Genomic DNA, 24,660 nt, shown 5'->3' on the forward strand with positions numbered 1-24,660 from the left:
TATGAACTTTTTTTATACTGAAATTTTTTCTATTAAAAATTCAAGTCTCGTGAAATGACAGTGAAATTTCCCTGCTATCGTATGGTATTTATCATTTAATCAGAAAATTGATCTGCAGCAATTTACTTTGCCTTTGGATTTTCATGTACAGTTGATGTACAAAGAGTACAACTGAGAAAATGAACCCATTTCTGCTTTGTAGGTTTAATCTGACCAGGGCCTACTGTCAGTTCTTGCAAATGCTGCTCTTTTCACAGAGGTGATAATAACGTGCAAACCATAATCATTTTTGTAATTGACACTAAGAAAATACTTTGCATTATATTATTGTCAGCTCCTGGGAAATGTGTGCAATTTTTTTTTTCTTCTTCCATCTCCATCAGCTTCATTAAGATTTGCAATGTTAACGTAATAACAACCATAACACATGGGTAATAATGAACACTGCATTGTTGCTTATAGCAGAATTGCTAGAAAAGAATTTATACTCTTTATTGAATGTTTTAATCCCAACAATGTGCCAGTAATGTGTCTCCAGATTAAATCAATTTGATTTAACTGCCTGGAAAATTAATTTCTTCCTTATTTCTGATATGATCTTGAGCAGAGGTACATATACTTAATGGATAAATTCATTGTGGTTAACTGAACACTTGCAAGGATAATTTTCCTCCAAATGCTTTCACAGTTCTCTGATTTATATTGCTGCATCTGGTAGATGATTTTATGTCAATCTTACGTTTTTATACATTTTAATGCAGAGGAAAGATTTACGTAGATGAATGGAGAATAGCACATTAACGTCAAATTCAAGACTACATATTTTTGAAATTGGTGCACAGTACCTTTACATGCTTTTAGGATCTGAAGCTTACCCTAAATCAAGGAAAGGCAATATAACATATTTTTTTTTTCTTAAAACATCTTGTGCCAGCAAGGGCTTCTGACAAGAATTAGAAGCTTGTTTGTGTTTTCCTTCGTGTTGCTACAGGGCTTTTCCATAACAATAAATTACTGTTGAGCACATTTGTCTGCTACAGTGAAAGGAAGAAAGTGCTGGTTAGATTGCTAGTAGAATGGTTTCTGATTATGCTTAACAGTGAAATGCTGTTGCATTCACTGACAAAAGGAAATGAGATTGCAGAAAGAATTGCATGATAGATGTACATGTTAACTAAGAAATAACAAGTACAGTCAGATGAATTATGCCATTCTGATACTCTCTTAGGTAACAGGGTATGAACTCTGATGAATGTTTAATTTACATAATATGTGAAATGAGTCTAATCCATCAAATTGATTTAATCCAAGTCATCATCTACTCAAAACTTTTCCTTTTTAGTATTTTAATCAGTACAAGAAAATAATTTATCTTTTCGTCGCATTGTCTGGTCAGCTGTCATAAGCGTGGTGAAGGGCATGAGGCAAAAAGGGTGGTGCGAAGGCATAGATTTGTTTGATATTGGATGTCAAATTGTTTATTTAATTAATTTATTCCTCCTTCCCTATGAAAAGTTTAATCACAATTTCTCAGTAAAAAGTAACTCAAAGGATAACTAACTCTTTGTGATGTTTATTTTAGTAGATGTGCAGTATTAGTATCACAGTATGGATACTGAACTGTAAATAAGCTGTCATAAAGCAAAAAAAAAAAAAACACAACAAAAAACAAGCAAACAAAATCCTTTTGATGTTTAAAAATCAAAAAAATCTATGAAACTGAAGTATCATAAACTTTTATAATTAAATAAATTTTAATGTGGCATACATTGTTTGATGTGGGTCTGGCTTGGATAGAATAGCTTTTTGTCAGTTTTATTGTTTGTTCCTGACAAAATAAAGTTAGTCTCAGCTGTCTAAGCCAAGAATAAGGCACAGTCAGGGGTTTTACAAAGAAAATCAAATTTCAGTGCAGAATCATTGTGATGAATGTATTGTTCAAGTTCACTTTGTTAGCTGAGGTAAAATACTGTGATTGAATCCACAGCCATACATGGCTGTATTTCAACTGTGTGTGTTACAGGGGGATTCACAAAGAATCATCCTGTTCCACAGAAGGTGTAGACATCTTTAGCATCCAGAGTTACTACCTGTTGGCTCTTGAGATGTAAAAGTGTCTCCTACGTGTACATGCACAGCTGTGTAGAATTTGCACAGTCTGACTGTTAGATGTCATTAAACTCAGCATCATCATGCATCTTGTTAACAATCTAACCTTGAGGCATACATTGATCATCTTTCTTCAGGAAAAATTCTTTTTGGCTCCCTGAGTGATGCATATAGTTAAATGTATTGCAGAAGACAGATTGAGAGAAAAAGAGAGGAGTAACAGTGAAAGCAAATTTAAATGTACCAAGGTACATTAAATGTACCAAAGTACAAGGATGGCAGCCCCAGAAAGTAACACACCTTTTTAGCTATGTGTGGTGAGTTTGGAAGTAGGATCAGCTCCAGGAACTCCTTTGCAGATGGTTTTTCTGAATTTTGGTTGGAGTTTGGGAAAGCTAAGTCACAGAACTGCGTGGGAGACTAGAAGAAAAAAAAAAGAAAAAGAAATAGAGTAAGGAGAAATTTAATGGCAATGAATAATAAAGCCACCAAATGAAAATACAAAAAGAAGAGCAGCATCAGAAAGGAAAAAAGAAGGGGAAAAATGATGGAATTGTTTTTTTTTTTTTTTAGGGAGACAGAACAGGAATATGTAACACCTTTTTTGGTTTTTTTTTTTGTTCTTCTGAAATAGTGTGTGCAATTTTTCATTTTAGGTAAATCTGTTTATGAATCCCTAACAAAAAAAAAAAAAAAAAAAAAGAATTCATAGAATCATAGAATGGTTTGGGTTGGAAGGGATCTTTAAGATCATCTTACATACATATCCTGCTATAGGCAGGGACACCTCCCTCTAGACCAGGTTGCTCAGAGCCCCATCCAGCCTGGCCTTGAATACTTCATAGAAGGGGAATCCACAGCCTCTCTGGGCAACCTGTTCCAGTGTCTCACCATCCTCACAGTGAAGAATTTCTTCCTAATATCTAATCTAAATCTACACCCTTTCAGTTTAAAGACATTTCCCTTTGTCCTGTCACTACATGCTCTTATAAAAAGTTCCTTCCAAGTTTTCCTGTAGGCCCCCTTCAGGTACTGGAAGGCCACTATAAGAGGGGCCTTCCCAGAGCCTTCTCATCCCCTGGCTGAAGAGTCCCAACACTCTCAGCTTGTTCCTGCAGGGGAGGTGCTCCAGCCCTCTGATCATCTTCATGGCCCTCCTTTGGACCCATACCAACAACTCCATGTCCTTCTTGTGTTGGAGGCCCCAGAACTGGATGCTGTACTCCAGGTGGGTTCTCACGAGGACATAATACGGGGGCAGCATTGCTCCCTCGACCTGCTCATCATGCTTCTCTTGATACAGGAACCCAGGATACAGTTGAGTCTCTGAGCTGCAAGTGCACATTGCTAGCTCATGTTGAGTCATTCATGAGCCAACACTCCCAAATCCTTCTCCTCAGAGCTGCTCTTGAGCCATTCTCTGCTCAACTTCTGTATGTGCTTGGGATTGCCGCTACCCACAAGCTGGGTCTTGCACTTGGCCTTGTTGAACTTCATAAGGTTGGCATGGGCCCACCTCTAAAGCCTGTCCAGGTCCTTCTGGAAATTGATTAAAGAGAATACTATGTGAATGTCTAGGCAGTTTTAAGGTCTCAAGAATAGAAAAATCCAAATAATGGGTGTGCATGATATGATCTGTTTTTCTTAGTATTCAAAAACTATACATTTTGAAAGCAGAATACATGCAAGTGTCAGCAATTCACTCAAAATGGTGATTATCTCTGTATTAATATGATGGTGTTGAGTCTCTTCTGAGTTGTTTTATTTCTAATACTGTATAAACATGTCATTTTTTAATTAGGTTAGTTTGCTCACTGAGTTCATAAAGTGATTAGAAACTATAATTGCAAGTATAAGTATATCAGGTAGCCGCCTCAGTAAGCCCTGAATTCAAAGGGCAGTGTGCCCTTTCATTTTGCCATTTTTGTGTGCAAGAGTGAAATGCCAAATGAAACTACATGAAGCAGGTTCAGTGTCAGTATTCCTTCCGAGATAATCAAGCCCAACCATCAGCCTGACTTACCAAATCCCATCACTGTAGCATAGTAAGAGGAGGAACTTCTTTACTGTGAGAGTGACAGAGCATTGAAACTGGTTGTGCAGAGAGGTGGTGGAGTCTTTGAAAAGATGCAGAAATCACCTGCACGCTTTCCTTTGCAACTTATTGCAATGCTGTCTTAAATCTTCAAATGTTCTGAGGTGCGCTGGGAGACTTGGATCCAGAGGGGTACCAGGTGACTGGAATATTGCAGCTTGCTGGGATCCAGAAGAAATGATTTTGTCGCTTTGGAAGTACTAACTTTCTCATCCTATTGCAACATAATAAATCAGTATGCAGGGTACTGTAGCATTATGCTCATTACTCTGCTACTCTTTTATTCTGAAACTGTGAGCCATGAAGAGTTTAGAGGAAAAAAAAAAAAAAAAAAAAAAAAATAATGGCTTTACTGAAGGGTACCAAAGAAAGCAATATTTTTTTTCACAGGGCTCTCGTTCGTAGCAACCTAAAAAAATAATCTGAAAGAAAACCAAAGAGAATTTGTAATAAGAATAAGCTTACTCCTGACAGTGTAAATCTCGACCTAAAATGTAACTCCTGCCTAGAGCTGTGAGTATGTGCTACAGTGGCTTATTAACACTGACCACTTTGTCCCAGTTTGTGCTGTGTTGATGCATATTTAAAATTGTGCAAAAGTTGGGATAGGGCATACAATTGACTTTCTGCAGTCTAATGAGTTAGTAATTGTCAGCTGAGGTGTGGTCATGTTATAAAGAGTTCAGTTCAAGTGTGATTGAATTTTTGAACTTTCATAGTGTCATAGCTGAGATCTAACGGGCAAGATAAATACAGAAATAAAATGTATGAACAGCCATTGTGTTTATTTTTTTATGTTCTTGCAAATCTGTGTTCTGCTAAGTTTAACTATTTCATATCTAATGTTTATATGCAGTTTTACTTTCTCTTTAATTTATATTTTACTTGTAGATAGACAAAACAAGCATATAATAGTATGTTCCAGAGTATTATATGCTAAAATACATGGTTTCCACTGGAATAATAATAATAATAAAAACTAGTTTCAGACTGAACTTGAAAGCTCTTTTTTTATAGACATTATTCAAATACTCTTTTTTGAGATTGTTTGGTCTGTAAACCTATAAATATGAGTCCCAGAGTGTTTCAGCTCATTTTAGCAGTGAGCTGTTGAAAATGATTTTACATTTCTCTGCTTGGACATTTTGAGGAATTACATGGTAAAAATTACTCACGCTCTACTGATGACTAAGAATAGGAAATGATTGATTTCCTTATTTATTTATACATACTTTCTTGAACAAGCACTGTGTTCAATGCTTAAGCTATAGATTCAGAACTGTGGGGTTTTTTTTATTTGTTTTTAAAATGAAATGAACTGTATGGTAGACTTCTAATAATAAAACATACAATTGGTAAAACTTGGAAAATAGTCTATCTTGGTTGTCTTTCGTAGTTCTGAATTTTGTTCTGTAAATAGAAACTGCGTAAGTAATAGACTTCCTTAGGAGTGTAGTTCCCACACAGAAAGGTTTATCAAGTTTCTTGCAGTCAGAGACAAATGTGTTTTGGTAATGCTCTTGAAACATTTTCTTATTTGCTGATTTGTGTTATTTCTTCACAATATTTCATTGGTGTATGGGAACTGTTGATCATGGCTTGAACCTCTGATTGACCACCTGAGGCAAGCATTGAGTCAGCCATGGGAGCACAGGTGAAGGCAACTCAGCTGTGCTACCGGAAGGGGTGGAGCCTGGCTGCACTTCTAGACCTATTTAAGTGCTGACTGCCACTGAGGAAGGATCTCTTCTGGAGATTGCTCCTTGTGGAGTTTATTGTGAGCATACAGCACCAGTGAGCATTTTTCATTTATCATTTTTCCACTGTGATAATCCTACTTAGCCTAACCTCTGTACATTTATTGATTGTACAATTGGCTATTTTTTAAAAAAAAAAGGAAGAAAGCAGAACAACAGAAAAGAGTGTATACCTTCCAGGCTCTAGAAGCAAATTTGTTCACAAGTCTTTCTTACAAAATGATCTGCAGAGTATTATTGCTATGATCTTTATCAGAGAAGAATATAGAGAAAACTAAAAAAAACTAACAACAACAACAAACAACCTGAAAGATGCGTGTTAAAAGAAAAAACAAAAAAACCCCAAACTTTATAAGATACCTTATAGTCTATTTGGCTTTGGATTTTTCTATTTGGAATTAGGGGAGAGTAAATACGAAAGTATTTACCTCTTTCCATATGGTCAGTATGCGATGAAGTATTTTCTTTCATGCTTGACGTTTTTATGAATATGTGTATGTTGGTTACTTTGCAGGAGCTGCAGGATGGCATTGGGCGACAGCAAACTGTTGTCAGAACACTGAATGTAACTGGTGAAGAAATTATTGAGCAGTCATCAGCAGCAGATGCTAATGTGCTGAAGGAGCAACTGGCAAATCTGAATACCCGGTGGCATGAGATCTGCAGACAGCTGGTAGAGAAAGAAAAGAGGTAGGTTAGAAGAAAGCAAAAACATTGTAAAACAATTTTGGCTATATTAGATTTGTTTTCAACTCTCTCTTAGCATTTGGAATTTCTATATTCATAGGAGATGATCAGTAACTTAATTTCATATATGTGATCGTTTAATTCTTTTCTGTATGTTCTTGTTAATGGCTACCACTCCCATCCATATTCCACATTTTTGTATTTTTACTCCTAATGCTTAAAAACAATAAACAAGTGGTATTTCTTGGTAAAAAGTAGAATAGATCAGAGCTCCATTTGCACAATTTACAGTTGATTTAGCATCCCTGTATTTGATAGTATATCATTAAAATGTGTATCTGTAATACTGAGAATACCTTAGCTAATTGATACTGTTAATCCTACTTTAATTCACTTCTCATCATTGGTGCCATTAACATCTGCATTTCATTCAGGTTGGATTAAAAGAATAGATTACTTAATTTAATGTTATTTATAATCACTTCCAGATTAATTTGATTTCCTCTTGCAGTCAGAGGAGCATTTGAGTTACAGATAATGAAAATATGGTTTGATTTGTTTAAAAAGAATGCTTCTAAATGACAAAAAAATGTTGCTGCTCGTGTTGGATTTTGTAATGCTTTCATTACGTAGATGCTAAGCCTAAATAGACTTGACAGTCTTCTTTACACAATGGCCTGGGTTGGAAAGGACCTCAAGGATCATGAATCCCCAACCTCCCTGCCACATACAGGGCCACCAAACTCCCCATTTAATAGTAGACCAGGCTGCCCAGGGCCCCATCCAATCCGGCCTTGAGCACCTCCAGGGACGGGGCATCCACAACCTTTCTGAGCAGCCTGTTCCAGCACCTCACCACTCTCTCTGTGAAGAATTTCCCCCCGACATCCAACCTACATCTTCCTTCCATCAAGTTAAAACCATTTCCCTTGTCCTGCTGTTATCTACCCTTTCAAAGAGTTGATTCCGCTCCTGTTTGTAGGCTCCCTTTAGGTGCTGGAAGGCTGCAATGAAGTCACCCTGCAGCCTTCTTTTCTTCAGGCTGAACAAGCCCAGCTCCCTCAGCCTGTCTTTGTAGGGGAGGTGCTCCAGACCCCTGATGCCTTTGTGGCTCTCCTCTGGACCATCTCTAGAAGATCTCTGTCTTTCTTTTACTCCAGACCTGGACACAGTACTCCAGATGGGGCTCACAAGAGCAGAGTAGAGGGGGACAATCACCTCCCTGTCTGTGCTGACCACCCCTTTAAAATACAGGCATTGGCAAAGATTTCTTCAAGCAAGGTTTTTAAAGCACAGCTTACACCTTATGGAAGTATACCAACGAGTGCTGGAGATTTGCTAGGAGAACTAGCTAGTAGCATGCAACAGTTTAATTTCTTCTTCTGTGTCATGTGTCTTTGTGTGTGTGGTTGAGAGCAAAAGCTGTGAAAATTTGCACTGGAGTGGTCAGGCAGTGCTGAAAGGTGATTGTTGGCTTTAACTAAGATTCAGCTTTCATTTTGACCTCATTAGAAGAAGGAGATGCAGCAAATAAGCTACAGCTGTCAGAGGCTATCCTGGTGTTTTAAATGTTTCTTTCTGCTGTATCTCCAGGTGTGATGGTAATGCTGCTTGTTACACATGGGAGTCCTTGGCTTTTATTTATTGCTCTAAAAACTGTTCTTTTGTACAATTGAAACCCATCTGTGTTTTCAAGCCTTACCTTGTTAAGTAAGTGCTAACACTTACTAAACAATAACATATCATTTTAATAGCCCTGTAAGCTACTACAGTAACATCAAAGCGAAAGATTGGTGGTTGAGCTTTGTCTGAGAATACAAAATCTGTCCCACTTCTGGTAAATGCAGATATTGTTCTCACCCTCATTTATCAGCAGAAACATGTATCTCAATGCTGCTTCGGCTCAAGGCTGTGCTAACAGTCTATGGAATCTTTTGGCACATCTCACATTTCAGTGAAGCCTCGGATCTGTTACATGGGAATAATATGGTTATGTTCCCTTGATAGGGGTCTTAAATAATCACCCATTTACACTCATCCTTTCCTCCTTTTGCTCTGTTTGGTTTGTTGATTGGTTTGTGGTTGTTTAGTTTTCCTCTGGAAAGGGGATTTGCATGATGTATTGAGCATTGTGGTTGCAGAGACTTAGGTTAGTATCCATATTGCCAGGTAATGAATATGAATGACATTGTTCATATATGACATAAGTACTTTTGTTCTACTGTAGTGAGACTTGTGTACATCATGATGGAGGATTTTGCACTTCTGTTCAGTGCCTTGTCTCCTTGGCTGCAACAGAGCCAGGGACATGCTTTCTGCTCCCAGGCTGTAGAAGATTCTATCCTCAGTCTAGCTGCTGCCTCAGACAAGATCCTAGCTTTTTCTTCTTTCCCTCTTCTTTCCCTCTTTTCAGTTCTAAGGAAAGACACTTAGGTGACAGGAACAGATGATATGCCCTAGCTAGATCTTAATTATCCATTATCCTGGGCATGAAGGGACAGCAGATGCATCTACAGCATGGTCCTCACATTGCGTTTCTGTCATGGAATTGTTTGAGTTGGAAGGGACCCTTAAAGATCACTTAGTTTAACTCCCCTGCAGTGAGCCTGAACATCTACAGCTAGGTTAGGTCACTCAAAGCCCTGTCCAGCCTGACCTCAAATATCTCCAGAGACAGGGCATCCACATCATCTCTGGGCACCCTGTTCTAGTGCCTTACCACCCTTATTGTAAAACACTTTTTCCTTATATCCAGTCTAAAACTCCTCTCATTTAGTTTGGAATCATTTCCCCTTGTCCTATCACATCAGGCCCTGCTAAAGAGTCTGTACCCTTCTTTCTTGTAGCTCCCCTTTAGATACTGAAAGGCTGCTATCAGATTTTCCTGGGGCCTTCTCTTCTCCAGATTGAAATGAATCCCATGAATCCCATTTCATGGGATTTTCATCTCTTTTCTGCTTTGATGTCTTTCAGTTGCTCATTAGTTGTTCTAATTTGGTTTGGGGTACATTCAGGTTCTCTCTGAGGATCTGAATCCAATTTCACCTTTGCTTTGTTCTTAATGAAAAACATAGGGTAAACAAGAAGGGTCAAATGAAGTGACCTCTGGTTGTTTCTATTGTGTGCCATCACTTCTCACTCAGACTTGCTATCACCACCTGTGTTAGGCTCGGTGTATGTTTATGCGCTGTATGTTTACACAGGTATCCTTCCTTTGACACCAGTGTTGAAGAGATACTGTTCAGCCAGTTTGACTTCCACTCGCAGTTGCTGTAGAATGGTACTCAGTCATATTAAAAGGCATATAATGTGTCCAAGATATCATAACTAGGCTTTGAAAAGAAGCCACACCTTATATCTGAAAATTAATTTTGATATGCTGTGAATTAGAAGAGATTTGAGTGAACTAAAATATTTTCTTGATTTTTTTTCCCGGAATTGTTTCTATATTATTCCTATTAAATCTGCATTCATACATCTCAAGATATAAAGGAAGTGTAATTTTAGTGATTTCTAATTCAGTTGAAATGTTGCTAGACATTATTAAATGTCATGAAAATTTTAAATATTTCAAATTCTCATTTGTGATTGTTTACCAAACAATAATTTTGATACAATCCTGAACAATTTACAGATGGGGCATAACTCTGTATTTCAGAAATATTTCTCTAACAAGTTCAAAAATACTCATTAGTTGTTAGACTGGAGGAAAAAAAAAATTAAAGAGGAAAATATATCACCATAGTTATTTTTGTAGGACACACAAATATGAGAGTTTAGTTGGAGACAAACATGTATGGTAACATTTCCAAGGGAGCCATAGAATCATAGAATGGTTAGGGTTGGAGGAGTTTTTTAAGATCAGCAAGTTCCAACCCATGGGCAGTGCTGCCCCACAGCAGTTCAGGCTGCTCAGGGCCTCATCCAGCTTGGCCTCAAATACTTTCAGGGAGGGGCACCACTGCTCCTCTGGACAGCCTGTTCCAGTGCCTGACTACCTTTTGAGTAAAGAATCTCCCCCTCAAATCTAATCCAAATCTGTCCTGTTTTAGTTCAGAACCATTCCCTTTGTTCTATCATAATCTGCCCATGTAAAAAGTTGGTTCCTCTCTCGTTTATAAGCATCCTTTAAGGACAGAATGCCAAGTGAGGTCAGAGGTACTCTTGCCTTCTGATCATCTTCATGATCCTCCTCTGTACCCACTCCAACAGTTCTGCATCTTTCTTGTACTGGGAGTCCCAGGCCTGAGTGCAGTACTCCAGATGGGGTCTTACATAGGTGAAGTAGGTGGAAACAATTACCACCCTCTCCCTGCTGGCCTCCCCTCTTTTGATGCAGCCCAGGATACGGTTGGCTTTCTGGTCTGTGAGAGCACAGTGCTGGTTCATGTCTAGCTCTTCATCCTTCATGGCAAGGCTGCCCTCAATGAGTTGTTCTCCCAGTATGTGTGTGTATTTAGGACTGCTCTAATCAAGGCGCAGTATTTTGCTCTTGACCTTGTTGAATCTCATTTGGTTCATGTGGGCTCACTTCTCGGGTTTGTTCAGATCCTTTTGGTTGGCATCCTTTCTTTCTATTGTCAACTGCACCACTTAGCTTACTATCAGATGAACTCAGAACAATTTGAAGAGCGTGTATTGTTCTTCAGTAAAAACGGATGGGTGCATTTTAAATATTTGAGTTTTCTCATTTCTTAAGTTTTAACAGGTGAATGTTGAATCCCTGGCTAAACAAAGATTTAAGACTGACACTGAATCTCCTTGCTTTGGTACTGAAGATCAAGAGGTCGTGTTTGAGTTATGTTTGTGTAGCATGTTAGCATCCAGTTGCATTTACCAAAGAGTTACAAAGCTGTGGAAATTTGAATTCAGTGCTTAATGTTTCTGTATCTTACAATCTAATCCATCCAGCTATGCATTAGAAGAGAATGTTATTTTATCACATCTAGTCATTTTATCTTACTGAAAACTTCAAAATAGACCAAATAGTTGAATAAAGTGAGACATGATTGAAAGCCTGATACACTGCTAGTTTGCAAATTGAGAGTTTAATTGAGTTTCTGTCAGCATTTTTCTGCAAGCAGCAGGTTTTAGAGGAGTTCATGCTCTGGAACCGTGCTTAGGGAAAACAAGTTTTTGGAGATAGGGAAGTTGCAGTAGCTTCTTGAACTACTACTAACCGTAGGCAAGAGAGGGTAAGAAAAAAATCTGTTGCTTCTTGTTCTTCATATTCCAGGAATAATTTGATGACAAAAGTTTATAAACTGCACTGTCAGAAGCTCTCTTAGTCTTTTGTTTCCTGTCATGTAAGGCTGTGTGCATTAGTCATTGTTATACTGTGTCTGCTGGGTCATGCTACTGGGACACTTAAGTTTTGGATGGCTTGAGGAGGCAGTGCCTTGCCTTAATGTACCTGTGGGCTTTCAAAAGCTGAGTGGTGGCTGCAGAGTGGTACTCTGCCTTTGCACCTGCTGTGTATCAACTCCATTTGACAAAGATTCATAAATGTTTCTTACGTTTTTTTTAAATCATGATCAGATATCTTAAAAAAATTGGAAGACAATTTCTGTTATTTTAGCTGCAGTAGATTTTGCAGTGTTAATGAGTTTGGACCTGCAGGCTGTCTATTCAGATCTTCAAGTTAGTTTGAAGAAATTACTGAAACAGTGACAGTACAAAGGCTATTTACTAAAATACCTTCAGATACTTGTCTGAATGTAAAACCACAAGCTTTCTGTTCTGAACAAAAAAGTTGTTATAAATATACATTTTAGTATTTATCATGGCTGACATTCGTTAAAGTGTTCTTATTTTCTACTACTGTGCTCTAGCCGCCATAAGTTGGTTTCCTTCACCATAACACTCAATATATGGAAGGCTGTGATTAGTTTCTTACAGCGGTTTAAAAGCTGGTTTAGAGATGAAGAGATTTCATGACAGCTAAATCAATAAGTATGTATTTTCTTTTCAACCTAAAATTAGTTATATATTGAATTTTCTGATTTTTTCTTTTTTGACTATTCAGTTTTCTTACAGTAATTCAATGGAAAAACATCACTATGATATAAAATTACATTCTGTTTACATATAGTGTTGTAGCTGAGCTTGCTGCTGGTTAATATTTACATTTGAAGTTTCAGTGATATTTTTCATTTCATTTCAATTAGTTTATTTAAAGGTCCTTACCCAGGTGAAGTACACTTGCATATGCCCTGGAGAAAGAAAGAAAATGTATTATTTCTTTGTTAATATTTTCACTGAGCTGTCAGTTTACTATTTTAGTGGCTTCTTAAATTCTCAGTAAAAACTGCTAAGTGGACTAATCCCTTATCTTAGAAATAACTGCAAATACAAATTCAACAGCTGAATATTTAGAAAAGAACATCAAAACATTGTTTGTGAGGTCATTATGGTTGTAAAAGACCATGAAGATCATTTAATCCAACCATAAAGTGCAAGTCACAAGCAAGCGCAAGTCCATGTTACTCCCGTGACTGTGTTTTTTCTGTGTCTAGCTGATATTTCCAAATATGTCCAACATCTCATGGTGCAGCTGCAAACTATCTAATATATTTGTCAAACTATTTGAGTTGCTGGGGTATTTGTAATGCATTATTGACTATGGAAAAAATACATGAACTGCAGTATGCATTTTATGTGGCCTCTAGAAACTGTAATTGAAAAATTAAAGCTTTCTTGAAGTAGGAAATTAATAATTATTTAATAGTTAACCATTGTAATTAAGGATTACTGTCAGTCAAAAATTTACCTGGGGTATTTCGTTGACTGCTAAAAGAATTTGTTATTGATTCTGTTTAATACTGTTAGGAAAAGTGATTTTTTAAAATTTCATTTAATTTACTATTTAACATTTAAATATTAAATATACTAAACAAATTACATTATGAGTATAATGTATTCATTTAAACATCCATGCAGTGAGAATAGTTAAGTAAGGGGTCCCTATGAATTTAGAAATGCAAATAAAAAGCTGTGGAACAGCTTAACACAGTTTAACACTGAAAACATAGAATCACTGAATCACAGAATGGTCAGGATTGGAAGGGACCTCAAGGATCATGAATCTCCAACCCCCCTGCCACAGGCAGGGCCACCAACCTCCCCATTCAATACTAGACCAGTCTGCCCAGGGCCCCATCCAACCTGGCCTTGAACACCTCCAGGAACAGATCATTCACAACCTCTCTGAGCAGCCTGTTCCAGCACCTCACCACTCTCTCTGTAAAGAACTTCCCCCGACATCCAAACATAAATTTTGAGAATATTGCTTGAGAATAAATGCTTGAGAATATTCACCTGGACTACTGGAAGTTACTCTGTCTTGAGAATTTTCCTCCAGCCAAGCTGAGTTACATTTCAGGATTAATAAACTAAGCCATTTGCTAAATGTGAGGCAGTTTGAAAGGTCTTCAGGAACTTTGGTTTAAAAGGAGCGGTAGTGATGTATATGAGCGTGCAGATATGTGCTGGAGATGGATCTGCCTTGCTCCTTAGGACCAGCTGCAGGAATTGCATCTTACTCCTTACTCACCTGCTTATCCAGCAGTATGTGCTCCCAACTGCTCTGTATATGGTGATGGATGGCTGGAGGCTCACACTCCTTATTAAAGTTTGTTTAAGCTCAGATTTGCAAGTCCATACTTCCTTAATAACAGCCTACTACTCACTTGTCTTTCTCACCATGAATTTTAAACACCTTGAAATTAAATGTATCAGATGTTCCAAATGTTATTATGGTGATAGAAATCAACTTGTTCGAAAGGTACAGTCATCATGTTAAAACTTCTTGTGTTATTGACTTGTTCAGCTAATAGAAAGTGTGTTTTATTTTTGTGGCTTGCATAATATGATACTTGTCATGCAGGATGTTATTTATAATAGAAGTAATGTTGTAACAGGCAAAGAGTAAATTGTGAAGTAAATTATGAAGTGCACCTGCAGCTTCTATTAATTGCAATGGATCTTTTGATTACTATCCTACATGCTGTTCATGACTAGGATAAAAAAAAAATAGACCTTTATGAAACACTTTTTGTTTTGATCTGATCCCCTGTGTTCATGTATGAGTACATGAAGTAAGAATTTATAAAATAGAAGACATTCAGATGGAAAACTCTAAGATACTTTTCTCATATTATGAGTGAGATGTATCTTGAGCAACATTCCCAGTTATCCACATCCGCCCTCATCTCTTGCAAAGTCAAACAGGACAGGCAGGTTTGCTGCAGGGGCTGTGGAACACTCATTTGTCTCTGAATGCCTCACAGAGATCAGAGGTGAGCAGGACAGGTGAATGTATGTCAGAATGACAGTGCACAATGCTCAACACACACATCTCTTAGACAAGCAGTGTTGATGCTTCTGTTTGGTACAGCCAGGACTTACCCTGGGGCAGGAAGGGAGGAAGGCCAGGCTCACCCTGGGCACTTCCTTCTTCCTGTCTCCTTTCTTGTCCCACTGGTAGAGGTGCATGAGCACAGTACCTTGGCCTGCTCAAGGTGGGCTTCTATCTTATCCTGTCCATTGGCATGTGCAATATAACTGTGAAACACAGATCAGATAATTTTTTATTTTGTAAACATACAACCGCATACATAAAGAATTATAAAATGATAATGAAAGTATGTGACAAAACTGTACAAACAGAGGCATAAAATGTAGTCATCCACTCCTGGTTTGTTACAGTGGTACTCTAGTGTTGGTAAAAATTGGAAGAACAAGCTGAAAATGTCTCATCTACGTTGCATCTTACTGCATCAGCTTTGCTTATGGCTTTACACTATCATCAGTTTCTGTAGGGAAGCCCATCTAGCAAGCTTTCCTGTTCTTTCCTCAGAATTATGATATGGTTTGATTTTGTCATTCATAAAGTACTCTGTACAGGAATGAGAATCCCTTCCCTAACCAGCCAAGTTATGAAAAAAATTCCTCCATTTAAACTTGTCTTGGTTTTTATTAATCTCCTTTATACAAACTGTGTATATTTATTATGATTGTATGCATGATTTATTATTGGACTTCATAATACTTAGTAATACATTTTACACTTGGTTTTCTGTATAAATGATTTTCTTTCATCCATAATCATTGCAATTCCATTTCCTGAAGACATTATTAAGATTATTTATAACTTGCAACCAATATTTCAAGTAGAACTTAGTGCTTTTTTTCTTATCTAAATGCATTGAATTGACTCGGGAAATAAAATATCTAGCACTTAATTGTAAATAGAGAGTTTTTAATATCCCATTCATTATTATCAGTACTACATGCTCAAATAAATTCATCAAAAAGCATTAAACTTGAAGGTAAACAAAGAAGTAGTGCTTCGTATTTTAGATGTTAATAGAAAACATTTTTAAACTGTACTGAGAAGAAAAACCTTGAAAGTATGAGATACTTGTTCTTAATTATTTTGAAACGTCAATGCACAATGTTGTTCTATAGAAAGATTTTTCTTATCTCAGAGATTCACTGTGTGTATTGTTGCAGTTGCTACACTCTAAATTATTTTGTCCTCAAAAGGAAAAATGGATTTAGGGCCAAAGTTGAAGATATTTTCTGAATGTGTTGTCATAAATTGAGTGGAAGCACTTTTTGTGAACATCTTTGTAGTGATGTCTTTTTTGTCTGGCTTTTGCTATCCAGGAAAGATACCCATAGACTATATCACCTTGCGAGTGGCAATCGTATTCTCCATAACTTCTTAAGATATGGCATGCAGTGCAATCAGGCTGGTGGGTACAGGAACTTGACAGTGAATTCTGGAGTACACAGTTGTCCGTGGTAGTTTATGCTGTTTTTTAACATACTATTTCAGAGGGAGGTCACAACTTACAAAGTTGTCTTGTTAAGGAAATGCAATTAACATCAATAAGATGGAAGGCAGGTAAATTCCATTAATGTTTGCTGATTTGGGTGCTATGTAAAATAATAATTGAACATTATGCTCTTGCTTTATTTTAGAATAGTCAGAATTCCAACAGCATGATTTTTTTTCCCTCCTCAAGAGTATTCATCTGAGAATTTCTTGTTTCTACTGTGAAGGCAGACAATGCTTTTGCTGTGAAATGAAATTTAATTCACCTGTTGAGTTTATGCCCCTATCTCCTATTATAATTTTCCCCATTCATAATGCTACAATTCTTCCAGTTTACTTTGTACCAAAGATATTACTTAAAAGGAATTTTTACACATTCTGCAGTTTTACTTTTTTTTTTTTTTTAAATATATATATATATATATATTATTTAATGCAGAACACTTAAATCAGTTGAATATTTTCTTCTATGGAAATTATACAGAAAAAAAAGAACGTTCTGGGGATTGGGATGTACAAACTTCATTGAGAGACACTGTTTGAAACTTCTAAATTCCTGTTCTGATTAATTGAATAAAAACTTTTAGTTTGTACTTTCTTAGCTGTTTATCATTCTGTATGTACACAGACATGCATGTTTGCCAAACAACAGTTGTTTTCTGTATTTTTCTAATTAGATGATGTGGAACTTGATACTTTTTACTGATTCTCTTACCTGGAACTCATTTAACTCATTTATGAATAATTTCTAAAGGACTCTTTGCTCAAGTCATCTATCAGGAAAAATAGTAAAAAAAAAAAAAAAAAAAAAAAAAAAAGTGAATCCTATAAATAAAAGATGGCATGGTTTATGTTAGGTTTCATTCTGTTTCACATCTCAGAATGTTCTGAGAGTTCTGAGAGTTCTGACTTGGTGGTCAGGGCTGGGAAGCGACAAGTATGTGAAACCAGACATAGGTAAAATCATTTGTACTCTGTGTTATTTTTTTTTTAAAAACCATTCAGAAATAATATGTTACTAACACTGATCTTGATTCTCCACTGTGGTGTAGACTTATATTCTCAAAATACTAATACAACATCTTATTATGCATAATAAATGGCCTAATCTCTCAAACTCAGTTGGATCTTGGAAATAATAACAACAATCTGTTTTTGTGCCTTTTGCTTTGATCCTAATTCACTTCAAAAGAATAACAGGAATAAAAAAGCCTTTATTTAATCTTTCCGTACAGATGTATCCTTAGCTTTGTGAATTAGCTAGAAGGATAAATTACACATTGTTTTATTTTAACCTTATTTTTCTCCTTCAAAATAGTTCAGTGCATAATGTTAGTCCCAAGGGGCTCAGATTCTGCCAGTGCTATTCCCTGATGGCTTTGAAATGATTTCCATATGTATATTGATAGCTGTGGGAAACTTGGGCACAAAAGTGTAGATCTCCATATATTCATACGGTTGTGCTGAAAGAACTGTATCTGACTTCAGATACATGCAATGTTTATGTCTTAGTCATCTGGAGTCTCTTTAATTAAGAAAAGAAAAATACAGCTAAATTTGTTTCTTCTTATTGTAATCATTTATTACAACATCTATTGTGACATTTAGTTGACAACTGTTATTCAATAAAGAGAGCTTGTATTAGAGAATCTACAGCTGAGTTGTCAACATAGAGCAAACAGGCAACTAATGTTAAGTGAGATACATCTGCTCCTGTTTCTTCACAGGTACTAGTACTGCTATGCTTTACACAAAGTATGTAGCGTGGTCACCAAAATATGTTTCCACAATGTGTTGAAATAGATTTAAGTAGCACTTTCTACAGATCTATTTTAGTAAAGTTTGATGCTAGAGTTCTTAGTTTCTGGCACTGGGTTTCCATCGTGTTTGTTCTCTCAGAGTGCACAGAATAATTAATTTCATGTTTTTATTACAGGATAGAGGAAGAAAAGAATATTTTATCAGAATTTCAAGAAGACTTGAACAAGCTGATTTTATGGTTAGAGGAAACAGAAAGCGTCGTTGCTATTCCCCTTGAACCAGGGAATGAAGATCAGCTAAGAGACTGCCTCGGCAAAGTAAAGGTATTTTGAGCCTCCTTCTTATTTTTTGATTTATCATTTCTGCATTGAAGAAAATTAAGTGCTATATTCAGTTTGAAAGCCCAGGTAGTATATGCTAAGCATACAGAAATCAGAGAAGTAACAGAAAACGTGGCGAGAGGGAAATTCCTATCCTGTCACTAAATAATGAATCATGATCTTTTTCATTCTTATTTCTTAGTTCAAGTTTCTGGTATTCAAACATGACAATTTCATCTGTAAAAAATTTTTCTATAGGTGTCTTGCTAACATGTTGCAAACACCCAATAAGGAAATTATGTTCAGTATTTCTCAAGAAATGTATGTAGAAATTCATGCATGATTGTAAGTATCAATTGTTTAAAGCAGTGCTTCAGCATTTTCTATAGTAAATTTGACAGTGACTTTTAAAACACATTTTATTTTTAAAAATATATAAAATCAGAATATTGAATATATATTTTTAGTCTTTAATAAATTTAATTAAGATGTTAGAGATTTTAGTATATGATACTAGTCATGAATATATGCAATAGGAATTGTTCTGTTTAGTTTTGAAATACTTCCAATAGAGTGTGTGTAAGAACTTGCTCAACAGTAAATTACCCCTTATCTGCATAATATATATGGGGGACATATCTAAAAGGCTTCCAGTCATCCCTTGAAGATAAGGACTACTTATCCTCCAAGTTGAACAAACTCAACAAGTGATGGAATGAAGTGTTAGAGAATATCAAAATAAATGGTCTGACTTTCTATTATACTTAACAAAATTTGAGAAAAAAAAATAGTAAAGGTCAAGTTTGTTTATAAATAAATAAAAATAGTACAAACAGTAGTGCGTAGTAAGTAAGGAAAGTAAGGCTTAATCATATGCTAAGTTCATGCATCTGACTCTTAAGAATAAAGTGTCTGTGAACTGGTCAGAGATTTTGTAAGACAAAGAAAATTCTTTATGGGGTTTTAAATACATCTTATCATTTGCAGACACAATTATGATTTTGAAGTTTGAATTGATATTCTAGATCTATGAATTTTACGCTCTTGTGTTATACAGAAATATTTTCCAACTGTATCATTCCCACACGATAAATAGTCCAAAATTAGAGGTACTAGTATTTTTTATTTATAGCTCATTTTTACTTTTTTTTTTTTTTTTTGGAGTTATACAGGAAAATATATCCTAATGCATCAAAAAGTAGTGCATCAGCTTGCATTGTATATCATTTAATACCTGCTACATTGTGTTATTAATAATAATAATAATGTGTTGAATGAATGTATGTTTTAGTTATATTATCTTTATATGTTAAGTTACTTGACATATTAACCTACAGTAACTGCATACTTGATGGAGAAGTGATGATTACATCATTCTGATGATGCCTTGCCTCCTTTGGCTATGCTTTGTATGTCTTTATGAGCATATATGATTGAAGGATTGGACTAGAACATCAGTGACTGGACATACCATCTGAGTGATTATGTTCACCACACATATAGGGAGAAGCACCTTTCCAAAGTGTTGTGGGTTTATTTGTTTGTTTTGTTTTTGAACCATGTTAAAAGATAATTAAAATCTGGATACGTGAGCTATTGAGTGTCAAGAAGTGAGAAATTGTTATGCAATGGTGGTTAATATTCTGAGATTCCCCTTATTTGGTCTTTTAAGACTCTCTTTAGACCTAATTCACTAATACAGTTACTTTTGGTGAGAGTTTAGCCTTTACACAGAAAGCTTTGGCTATTTTGTCTTGAATTGAGTTTATTCCTTCAGCTGATAGATAAATCGATAAGGTTGAAGATAAGAGAGCTGAAAATTCTACTGCAGTTCATCTTAACTGCTGTATTTGTCTGTTCCAGTTAAGAGTTGAAGAGCTGCTGCCACACAAGGGAATACTGAAACGATTAAATGAAACTGGAGGAACAGCACTTGGAAGTGCATCACTGAACCCAGAAAGAAAACATAAGCTCGAGAGCACACTGAAGGAGGCTAGCCGTCGCTTGTTAAAGGTTAGACATATTAGTGATTTAACTGCAGTATAAAATTTTAATCTGCAACAAATATTTGCATTTTATTTTTTCTAGTGGGCATTATTTTTCTTTGGGTGAACCTGCAGAGACATTTGTACACATAATGAACCTGCTGAAAGAAAATGTATGCAATACACTGCTGTGAGAAACAATAATAAGAGACAATGAGTGCCTGAAGTGATGATGTTGCATCCAAATTAACTCCCTAAATTACAGGTCTGCTCCTTAGGAGGAGAGTGCAGAGCACCGTTTTTGTAGCTTGGTTGTTTTAAGGGTTCAGCAAATATTCCACTTTTTGTGACTGAGATGTGTGAATGGCTGATTGCTTTTCTGGAAACACTTCCCAATTGTCTCCTAGACCCCGAGGTGGAAGCTGCAACTACTCATTCGTGTTCTGTTATGTTTCTAACTGTGATCTCTGAGGTCCTGAATAGCAAAATCCCATTTATTTTGCTTTTTGGGATCTTACAGAATCACAGACTGGCCAGGGTTGGAAGGGACTTCAAGGACTATGAATCTCCAACCTCCTGCCACATGTAGGGAATCTCCATACCCATAAAGAAAAGTAAGATAGGATTTTGTTGTACAACATTGGTGAAGTAGTGTGTAGCAGAGATGGTAGAAAGCAATATTGAAAGGACCGCGATCCAAGGTATTCATCAATCTGGTGAGAACAGATAGAATTTAGAAGATGCAACTGAAGGATTTGTGAGACTGATGGCACAGTCACCAGGGTGATAAGGAGGGGGAGATAAAGTTTAAGCCGTGTTTAGCTTTGAGAAGAAAAGGAGAGAAAACATTTTTCCGAGTGCCTTACTGAAAAGATAAGCTTGAGTTTGTGGTCAAGAACACTACATTCAACTGTGTTCACAGAATTGATATTTCAAGCTCTGTCTGGGTAAGTAAACAGGAATTTATTTGTTGTGGAAGTCTCATTAGTTTCTTCTTCTTAACAGAAATGGTCTGGCAAGTTTTAGAATGTTAGGTAGTGACTCAAGCAAAAATGGATAATAAATATTGATCGCATTCATGAAATTGGAGCTGGGTACAAAAATCATTATTTAGGTGTTTGGGTAGAGGTATCTCTTTCTCTACAGAGTGGCTTTCCAAAATCAATATATATATATATTTATTATATATATATATATATATATAAGAATTCAGAAAACTTTGAGATTGGATTAATGCTATTTTCTAGCTGATGTAAGGAGATATGTAGCTGAATTTAGCTGAATTTAGGCACCGTGATTTGAATATCTCTGCTGTAGTACTGAGAAATTGTTAACTTTCAGGCAAAAGATGTTTGTGTTGTCATTCAGTAAAATGGCATAAACCTACAAAAATTGTAATTTGTCAACCTATAAAACCTACAAACCTACAAAAATTTGTCACTGAATGAAAGCTTTTACTGATTAGTCATTTATCTAAAAACTTTACGTAATGCTTGCTAATACGGAAATGTTCTGGGTGACTTATTTACAGAGCAACCCAAATAACTATAAATACCATTATGTTTTGGATGAAATATAGGGGATAGAGCTACTGCTTAGAGAAGCTTTTTCTTTAAAAGTTACAGGAGACCTCAGTAATGCTTCTGGCAAGACTTTAGACTTGGAGTTGATTATGTCCATTTATTGCTAAAAGAGGCTAAACCCAGAAAATTAAACTTTCTTTTGTGATTATTACTGAAGTGCACTATTTCAATTTTAGTTATCTACATATGGATATGTATAAAATTGAAAAGTTCTCACCCTCCTGCAGTTGCTGAATTTAAAGAATGTGGAAAGTGCATTTCATTTTCCAATGAACAGAAGCCAAGTTTGAAAATTTACAAGAGTTAAATCCTTAAAAGTAATGTGAGATTTCAAATGTTTTCTCTGAAGTCATTCCATTTTTCAGACAATCTTGAAAGGTCAAGGTGGAAAAAGTTCTTTTTGGTTTTCTGTCATTAATCTACCAAAATGAATGAAAATACCAAACATTTTCTCCTTTCTTCTCTGTGTCCTGTTGGAAACTGAAAGGAAAAAAAAAAAAAACAAAACTATTTTTTTTTCTCTTACATAGCTCTCACTGTTCTCACCAGAAAAACTGAATTTTGTGGATATTGGAAATGTAAAATCAATAAGATAAGATTTTATAGAGCTGAAGGGATTAATTTTGTTATTTTAAGGTATGAAACCCTGGGGTCTGTAGAAAACTCGGATATCATGGGAAGGCTGCAGGCCTGACAAAGAGACATACATTGTTTTCCTAACCACACTTTTGTATCAAGTGATCTTCAGTATTTCGCTGGAGGATGCCTATGCAGTCAGTTGATTTGAGGGGGTATTTTTTTTTTTTCTGTTTCTCAAAGCACAATGGACAAATTCATCACCACGAACATTTCTCTGGGGCTTTTCTGTCCCTCCATCCCCATTTTGGAGCAAATCTTTTCATTTAAGCCTTTTGTTTTCAGCTGTTTGTTTTGCTTTCCAGCATCTATGCTAGAAGAGAACGTGTAACAGCATTCTGATTACCTCATCTTGCAGGATGATACTTTGTTCAAAACATAAAATGCACATGGTAAGGTAGCTCTTTATCTGATGTATGCTAGAGTAATTCTGTTTACTTCAGTGAAGCTGTGATAATTGAAAATTACCAGTTGAAAACGTAGCCAAATATCTCCTAAGAGTATGACAAATTTTTGTTATGCCTTGATCTGCTCAACAGTGGAAAGGGTGACAGCACAGTGAGTCTTAACCTTCAAGGTAGCATATTTGAAATAAATCATGTTCAAACCTTTTTTACAGTCACGGGAACTGTTGCCCTACAGCAGTGGAAATAAGCTGAGAAAAGAAATTGAGGATGAAAGGAATTGCAGTCGCATAAAATAAGTTGTTTTGTTTTGTTTTTTCCCTTTTGATTCAGTATTGTCTTTGCTTTTAGGTGTTTATATCATGTGCTGATGACCTTGAGAATAGATACATGAAGAATTTTTCTTCTGTTACATAGTAATAAATTTTAAATGACATTTCCTTAGACACCTTTATTGAATAGTGATTCTAATAGGCTGCTACCTCAAACGTAGGTTAAGCAGAGAATGAAGATTAAAGTCCGCATTCAGAAGTATGACTTTTAAATTCTAGCCTGGTTTTATATATTATGCCCTCTGCAAAGCCAGTATTTCTTGTAAAAATGAAAATAACACTATCTGTGAATTCTTGGTAATATGAAAAAAAAAAATGAAGTGTTTTATAACCATTTTTATGTCTTTACATCAAGAATTTTCATTTATTTTCAAAGCTCAAAGTATCTTCTGCTGTGATAGCCAAGTCAGCTAACCACCTAGGGCTTCAAAGCATACAAAGAGGTACTAGGCACTGGAGTTTGTGATGAATTCAGTTCTTGTCATATACCACCTGCCAGGGTATATAACAGATCTGTAATGGGTTTCTTACCTTTTAGTGTGCGGTAAATGGATTGATAGATTAGGTCTGAGACCAGTGAACCATGGAATCAGAGGTTTGCTAGAAGGAGTTTATTACTCTTTAATAATATTCTTGGTCTTGTGTCAGGCAAGAGGGATGAGCTAGATTATCTGCAAGTAAGCTGGATGCCAAAATCAGCATTGTCCTCATTTATCCACCTTAGTCTTCACAACATCTACTGTATGTATTATGAAGGTTATTATAAGTGCCTGATGGAGACATTTTGTTTTGCTTCCTTTTAATTTGTCTGCTAGCATTAGAACTAATTACTAGACACTGAAGAGACCAATTCACTGTTTAATGCCACAGCAAATCAATTTGTTGTGCTATATAGACAAAAAAAAAAAAAAAAGAGGAGTGGAGTGACATGGCTATAATTCGTGAACATTTTCTGTACCACCAAGAAAAGTATAGGTCTTCTAAGCTTGGTTGATCAAGTGTAGAGAAAAACAGATGGGCCTAGAAACTGCAGAAAGACAAAGTCATAACAAGGTTAGGGTTCATGTAATGTAGCTTGCCTTGAGTAGTAATTATTCACGGATTACCTGTGATGACATCAAATTCTAGCATGTTAATGCAACTTAGTTTG

The 24,660-nt window shown here is 36.1% G+C and overlaps 1 protein-coding gene across 19 annotated transcripts in view; it reads left to right on the forward strand.

Annotated features, from left to right (window-relative positions):
* Positions 1-24,660, forward strand: part of DMD (dystrophin) — a 1,043,969-nt gene that overhangs the window by 644,968 nt on the left and 374,341 nt on the right. For 18 of the 19 annotated variants that reach the window (XM_048931232.1, XM_048931479.1, XM_048931663.1 and 15 more), the window contains 3 exons: positions 6,476-6,651; positions 18,426-18,573; positions 20,434-20,583. In XM_048931232.1, the coding sequence (XP_048787189.1) occupies positions 6,476-6,651; positions 18,426-18,573; positions 20,434-20,583 (474 nt within the window). Of the gene's footprint in view, positions 1-5,940; positions 5,999-6,475; positions 6,652-18,425; positions 18,574-20,433; positions 20,584-24,660 lie in introns of those variants that run through there. The other variant, XM_048932132.1, reaches the window with a different exon arrangement.

This window comes from Lagopus muta, chromosome 1 (genome assembly GCF_023343835.1).
Source record: "Lagopus muta isolate bLagMut1 chromosome 1, bLagMut1 primary, whole genome shotgun sequence".
In the NCBI taxonomy this organism is placed as follows: domain Eukaryota; kingdom Metazoa; phylum Chordata; class Aves; order Galliformes; family Phasianidae; genus Lagopus; species Lagopus muta.